Source organism: Myotis davidii, unplaced genomic scaffold (genome assembly GCF_000327345.1).
Source record: "Myotis davidii unplaced genomic scaffold, ASM32734v1 scaffold132, whole genome shotgun sequence".
Lineage (NCBI taxonomy): Eukaryota > Metazoa > Chordata > Mammalia > Chiroptera > Vespertilionidae > Myotis > Myotis davidii.
In genome coordinates, this window is record NW_006285258.1 from 1694502 (window position 1) to 1702435 (window position 7934).

General features: G+C 36.8%; 1 protein-coding gene across 1 annotated transcript in view; it reads left to right on the forward strand.

Moving 5' to 3' along the window:
* DMXL2 (Dmx like 2) overlaps positions 1 to 7934 on the forward strand; it is a 145315-nt gene that overhangs the window by 115465 nt on the left and 21916 nt on the right. Inside the window, 3 exon segments of the mRNA XM_006755995.2 lie at positions 601 to 677; positions 2215 to 2342; positions 5513 to 5761. Of these exon segments, the coding sequence (XP_006756058.1) occupies positions 601 to 677; positions 2215 to 2342; positions 5513 to 5761 (454 nt within the window).

Genomic DNA, 7934 nt, shown 5'->3' on the forward strand with positions numbered 1-7934 from the left:
ATCTTTCTTCTATCATTGACAGTCCCTCTAGGTTGTGGGCTGCTTGCCTGTGTTCCTGAGAAGCATCTACGGTACCAGTCTATAGAGTGTGTTTTCTTTAGTGAATTACCGGTATGTTTACCGGTAATAAACTTGCACTGTTTTATGTATATGTTTGATTACATACAGCCTTGTGACAGTTTTCCTGCATGTCATAAGCATTTGAATATAAATTAAAATGTTAAAATCAAATCTGATATTGTTTTACCTTTTATTTGGTGTGTGGAAGGTGTGCGGAAGAGGGGGTAGTCTTATACGGCGAGTATATAACAAACTCTGTATTTTGAGTGGAAATGTTAGGGGGTCATCTTATACGCCCAGTCGTCTTATACGCCGGCAAATACGGTAATTGTTAGCAAGCTGAATTAGCTTTGTTGTGGGCATGCATATAAAGTTGGGTGAGTCTTATTATAGAAGTTTTAAAGTACAGTTAGTAGTCTCATATAGGAGGATCTAGTCTTATGATATTGCTAGTTTCCTGGGTATTTTCTGATTTTTTAAGATACTACTATTGTGTAGAAATGTTAGTACAAAATGTAATTTTGGCTGTTTTGGTTTTAGGTGCATACACTTCATTCATTAGCAGCATCACTTTCTGCATCAATTTACCAAGCATTATGTGACAGTCATAGCTACAGGTAAAAAAATAAAAATTAAAAAAAAATCGCTGAAAATAGTATTAATACAGCAAAAATATTAAACTGTTCCAGAATTATATTAAGGTTCTATTTTCTAGGGACTGAAAAATCCTCAAATATGACTGCCATGTTTACTCCCATAAATGAGAGAGAATGAAAAAAAAACACACAAATATTTGTTTAGCTATCATTTAGTAACAACAGAGACATATAGAAAATGACAAATAGTAAATAGAAATTATCATCATCACTATCTTTTTGTTTCAAGAAGAGAGGTGTTTACTGTCCAAAATAATTTATAAAATTAGTTTTCTAATTTTTTTCTTTAGGAAATATTTCTTTTAACATTGGATTAACTTCTATTAATGTAGTTGGTTTTAACCAGAAAGAGGAAGTACTTTTGAAATATGAAAGGCACATTCCTAACATTGAATTGTTAAAATTAATTTTATTTGCTAATTTACATATAATATGAAAGTCTTTGGAAGTGACATCCATTAGAAATTCTATAATGGTTTGAATTTTTTAAAATGTTAAGTTGCCTTCATCAGTGTGTACTTTGCATTTTAATGACTAGGGCTGTATAGGTAGTAAGAAATTGAATCACTTGGAAAGGTGACCCAAATATAAATGAATTATATTAATAAATGAAAGCTTATACTCTACATAGGATTACATTAAATTCATGTTAAACATATATCTAAATTTTTTTTTCTTGTAAATTCAGCAGCCTTTTGTGGAAAGATTTGATTTGCATTAAGAATTACTCTCTCAAAATGGCCTGTTTGATTTTAGCCTTAGGAGGCCTAAGTATTCCACTGACTTAAAAATGTAAATAAGAAAAAAAACCCATTTATTTAGTTGATTATGGTCATTTTAATGCTTAAAGACAATTTGCTTGTTATGAATCTCTGGTTAAAATGCCACCAAATGAAAATTCATATAAATTTTTTTTAAATGTGCGTTTTCTAGTCCTTAAGCTATAATTAACTCTCAAGGGTGTCAGCTTTACTTTTGCTTTTCTATTTTCTTCAACTCTACAAAGATGAGGGAAGTAAATATTTAAGCACATTTTGGCTTTAGAATTAGCTATTTCTAAAATAAGATTCTCCAGATTTTAGTTCATATTTTAATTCAGGGTTAAGCTATCACAACTTTGCAGAGCTAAGAAATACACCACAATAGTACCCTGAAACTTTCTAATATATCCTACTACCAACAGCAGTCTCCTTACCTCAAACTTTTATAAAAAATAAAAATGAATAGTAGAGAAAATATATTAAAGTATTAAGGGACATCTGGAAAAGATTAAATGTCATTTGCCCAATGTAGTAAAATTTAGTATTTTGTTAAAAAAAATCAATAAACATTGGTAACTAATTTCAAGAGCTTTCTAAAATAAATTCTTACTAGAACAGTGAATGGAGTTTAAGAATTTTTTAATTATAATTATCTAAAATATATATATATAAAGTGAAATTGCTTGTTACCTCTATTATGATGATAAATAACTGGACGCTTACTTTTACTTTGGCAGTCAAACGGAAGGAAATCAGTTTACAGGAATGGCATATCAAGGACTTCTGTTAAGTGATCGTCGAAGACTAAGGACAGAAAGCATTGAAGAGCATGCAACACCAAATTCTTCCCCGGCTCAGTGGCCTGGTGAGAAATTCAGTGTTTTCTTTCTTTTAAAAAAAAAATCTATTTGGCAATTCTTTTTAAAAAGCTACCAACTGGTTTCCTGAATGTTGTGCTTTTTGTGGATTTGGTGGTTTTTTGTTTTTGATGATGTTTTTTGCCATGGAGTAAATACTTAGTACTGTAATGTTGTCTGAAGACTCCAGAAGTTGAGACTTCAAAAGCAGCACTGTTGACCAGCATAAAAAAGCAAGTTTAACATCTTTCGTAAGGGTGAGCACATTATCTTCCATATCCTTGGAAATTCTGAATTAGAGGTATAGAGGGCAACAATCACAGAGGTGTTCTCACAGATATATTAGAGAGAATATAATTGTTCTCAAGTATACATTTATATTTTAGGACAGGAGTGCTCATTTTATAGCACATATGCCATGCTATCTGCCAGTCCTTCTTTTTCTCCAGTTTGCTCTCATTCTCTACATTTCAAACCTTCCCCACTTTCTTTCTTTTTTTTTCCCCCCCACTTTCTTAATAGCCTTTTCTGGTTTACCATTGTCATTTAATTTTTACTCTATTTGCTTTATAACTCTGAGTTTACATGTTAATGATCATTGTGAAGAGTGGCAGGAGAAAGAGGTGACAAACTCAAAGTGTGTATTTAAAATTCATTTTTACATAAGTTTATAGAAACACTGTTGTCATTGTAGCTTTATATTGAAATAATTTCAGATTTTATAAAAAATTGCAAAAATAGTATAAAGGATTTCTCTCTAACCTTCATATAGAATTCCCTAAATGTTAACATTGTATTATACTGCTTTATCATTCATTCCTTCTCTTTTTCTCACTCACTTTGTGTGTGTGTGTGTGTATACATGAAATTCATGCACAGTGTATGTGGGTGGGGGGGGTTCCTAAGCCTGGCCTGCACCCTCTCCAATCTGGGACCCCTTGGGGGTTGTCGGACATCCCTCTCACAATCTGGGACTGCTGGCTCCTAACCACTCACCTGCCTGCCTGCCTGCCTGATTGTCCCTTACCGTTTCTGCCCACCAGCCTAACCGCTCCCCTGCCGGCCTGATTGACACCTAACTGCTCCCAAGCCAGCCCGATCGCTCCCAACTGCCCTCCCCTGCCGGCCTGATCACCCACAACTGCCCTCCTCTCCTGGCCTGTTCGCCCTCAACCGCCCTCCCCTGCAGGTCTGGTTGCACCCAACTGCCCTCCCTCCCCTGCAGGCCTGGTTGCCCCCAACTTCCCTCCCCTGCTGGCCAGTTTGCCCACAACTGCCTTCCCCTGCCAGCCTGATCACCCACAACTGCCCTCCCCTGCTGGCCATCTTGTGGCGGCCATCTTGTGATGACATCGCATGAGGGCATGACGCCACCTAGGCTTTTATTATATAGGATATGTGTTTTTTTTCTGAAATATTTGTAAGTTGCAAATATAGTGCCCTTTTAAATCTAAATTTATCAGTCTTTCCTAAAAACAGACATTGTCTTGCCGGTGAAACGACAAGACCTCAGTTCTTGTTTTCTTGAAGGAAAGATTTCAATCAAGAGACAAAGTGCAGCAAAGCAAGCAAGAATTTATTGGCTGAAGCAAAAACAGATTTAGGACAGTGAAACAAGGAAGGGCATAGAAGAAGCAACATGAGAGCCTAGGCTGTGCTGCTTTGGCTCACTGGGAAGTCCGAGAAAAGGGGGATTTGGAGACAGGTTCAGGGGGTTAGCCTGGGACGAGCTGCCACTGCCCATTGCTCCCCTAGTTGCAAGTCTCATGGGGACTTAGAAGGAAGAAGGGAAAAGGGAGAGTGCTCCCCGTGGGGAGAGTGTGCACTGGGTCCTTTATCCCAAGGGCATTTATCTCTCTTGCTGGTGGAAATCTTAGGGGAGGTCTCACGGTAGGGTCGTAATAGAATAATCATCAGCTTTTCCGGGTGTGCTCTTTCAGGGTCATGGTCTCCACTGGTGCCAGGGCAGGGGTCATTAGTTAATGTAGCTGGTTCTGAGGCAGCCATGGCTTTACTTGTGTGATTTTGTGCTTTTCTAGGCCTGGAGTTGAAATACGACTAGATGTTATCTTTAGGGAGGAAAAGGTCAAGGGCTTCAAACCACATGACCAGTAATATGAAAGATGGGGGGTCCAAACCTCATGACCAGTGATATACTAGGGGAGCAGAGGTCACCCTGGGGGTGAGGTTCTTGTTTTCCCAGTTGTGCCCCTTGCTAGACACCCCGGGCTTTCTGCCCTGGTGAGTTTCTGTACCTGGCTCCTCATCCTTGCTCTGCTCATGTCTGTCTAACTGCCTATAACATTTGCACAGTTATAATTCAGCATCTTAACATTGATGCAATACTGTAACCTATAGATTTTTTTCACATTTCACTTTTTGTCCCACTAAATGTCCATGTAACATTTTAGTTGTAATTTCTCATGAGCTTCCTTTAATATGGAGTAGTTCCTCGTTTTTTCTTTATATGGTGTAGGTCCTCATTTTTTCTTTGGCACTTTTGAAGAGAACTAGTCAATTATCTTTTTAGAATGCTCCTCAATTTTTTTTTGATATTTTCTTAATATTAGATTCACATTATGTAATTTTGGCAGGGATACCAAAAAAGAGATATTGTGCCTTTCTCAGTGTAAAATATCAAGGAGTACACAATGCCAGTAGGTCCCATTCCTGGGATTACTGCCCTTGATCTCTTGGTGAGGTGGCTTCTTTTAGATTTCTCCTTTGTTAAGTTACTTTTTTCCCCCTTTGCAGTGATAATTATCTTTTGAAGAGACAGTTTGAGACTGTAAAATATACTTTTACCCACAAATTCTAGCCTTTTGTGATGATTTTTGGCTGAATCAGATATTGCTGTGGGGTTACAAGATGGTGATTTTATAATTCTGTCATTCCTTCTACTTGAAATTGTACTGAAATTGTTTGGTAAGGAAGAGCTTTCCCTTCTACCCTTTTAAGTTATTTATTTACTCATTTCTTATACCAGTATATAATATTGGAATCTTATTTTGTTTTATAGGTTATAAGCCATTCCTATCATTATTTTGTCACTCAAATTATGGAAATATGTACTTCATATAGTATAGTTACATAATTATAGTTAAATTGCAAATTTAGAATTTTTTCCTTCTTGAGCTTTATGCTGATATACTTTTTATGGTATTATATATCCTTACAGGTGTGAGCTCACTTGTTAATCTCTTGAGTTCAGCACAAGATGAAGACCAGCCAAAACTGAACATTCTGTTATGTGAAGCTGTTGTTGCTGTTTACTTAAGTTTATTGATACATGCTCTTGCCACAAATTCCTCCAATGAATTGTTTCGACTTGCAGCCCACCCGTTAAATAATCGAATGTGGGCTGCTGTTTTTGGAGGGGGTGTAAGACTTATTGTGAAGCCTCGAAGACAATCAGAAAGTATTTCAGGTAAGATTAATGTATGTAAATGTAAATAATTACCATTGTTAAAGATTTTTAACACTTTAAGAATTTCTATTTTGAAAATTAGTGATTGTTGAAGTGTAATCACTGTTATTATGGTAGTAAATAACTAAACTCATGTTAGAATAAGAAATATACAATGAACAATTTTGTATACCAGGACAAAAAAAGAAGTCGAGGAAAGGTAAAAGTACGTTAGGAGACAATGTTAAGGAATGAAGCCATGGAAAAAAGATAGTTTTTAATTAGAGAAAGGATATTTAGAATTTTAAAATTTTTTTCACCCTGTCCAGTGTTGTTAAGTGGTTAGAGCATCAGCCCTCCCACCAAAGGGTCTTGGGTTTGATTCCTGGTCAAGGTCACATACTTGGGTTATGAGTTTCACTCATTCACCTGGTTTTTTTTATTCTCTCTGTGTGTGTATGTGTGTGTTTTCCCTCATGGACTTGAATATATTTTTATCTCACTTTTTAAAATGATAGGATATGGTGAGATGTAGACTAATGGCATAGGAAAGGTTTCCATCTTGGTGCTGAAACATAGAAAACATCTTGATTCATTTGTAGAAATGGTCATATTACAGATGAGCAATCAGTGGCAGTTTAAATGGCACAGGTTCTAGCCTGTGTCCTTAGTGCCCAAGGTAGATTTAAGAAAATAGGTTGCTGTGTAAGTCAAGATAAGAGAGGAGATCTCACCCACTCCTATTGCTTCTACTCCCATTATATAAAGGTGACTCTTTATCTTTCTACCTAGTTGTAGTCCACCTTAAACTTAAAGTTTTCCCCCAAAATAGTTTCTCTTCCTGAATTTTCTGTTATTTTTTATGGTAATTCATTCACACCAAGTTATCTACACTTTAAACCTCTGACTATGCGTTCATATTTACATTCACTTAACACCTACTATCTGCCAGGCAGTGTTCAAGATTCTGGAGGTATGGAGTGAACAAAACAGACATATTCTTTACCTTCATGAAGCTTACATCTAGTGGAGGTAAAATTAACTAATAAATAATATCTCAGGTCTGATAAGAACTCTGATAATAATAAAGCAGAGTAAGTGGAGAGTGATGAGGGGGCGGTGATGAGGACAGTTTAGTTAGGGTAGTTAGAAGGCACATTTCTGATTAGGTAGCATTTGAGCTGTCTTATGGAGAAGTTCCTCTAAGTATGTATTCGTATTTAGGGAAGTCAGTGATCACACCATGCTGAGCATTCTAGGCAGATGGAGCAGTGAGGGCAAAGTTCATGAGATAGGACTAAATTTGGCCTTTTCTAGGAACTACAAAGAAAGCCAGAATGGTTGTCATGGGGTGAGGGTGGAGGAGTGTTTAGAGATGAAGTAAGGTCAGTAGCTGGGGGCAAGGTCATTTAGGGTTTCATGGATCATTGCATGGACTTTAGTTGTTTTTTTAAAGAAAGATAGGAAACTACTAGAGGTTTTTAGTATAGGAGTGACATAATCTATTTCGGGTTTTCAAAAGATCCATTCTAGGTGCTGTGTGAGTAGACTATGCTACAAGAATAAAAGTAGGGAGACTGGGTGGGAGGCTATTTTTAGGCTACTTAAAAGATAATAGTGGCCCTGACTGGTGTTGCTAAGTGGTGAGAGCATTTGGCCCTTGCACTCTATTCCCAGTCAAGGGCACATACCTGGGTTGCAGGTTTGATCTCTAGCCCCAGTCAAGGCATGTGCAGGAGGCAACCAATTGACAGTCCCCCACTCCCACCCTTCCTCCTTCCTTCTCTCACTTCCTTCCTCTCTTTAAAAATCAATGGAAAAAATATCCTTGGGTGAGGATTAAAAAACCCCAAAAAACAGGTAATAATGAGTTACCATCAAGAATGAATGGATTTTATCATTTCACAATATATGTAAATCAGACAGACTATCATGCTGTACACCTTAAACTTACACAGTGATGCATGCCAATTATTTCTCAGTAAAACTGAAAAAAAGACTGGCAATACAAGTGTTGGCAAGGATGTTTAGCAACTGGAACTTCAATATGTTATTTGTGGGAATGTAAATATGCAAGCACTTTAGAAAACAGTCTGAGAGTTTTTATAAATTTATCATGTGACTCACCCTATGTCCCAACAATTCCCCTGTTAATTATTTACATAGAAGAAATGAAACCATAATTCACTTTTTT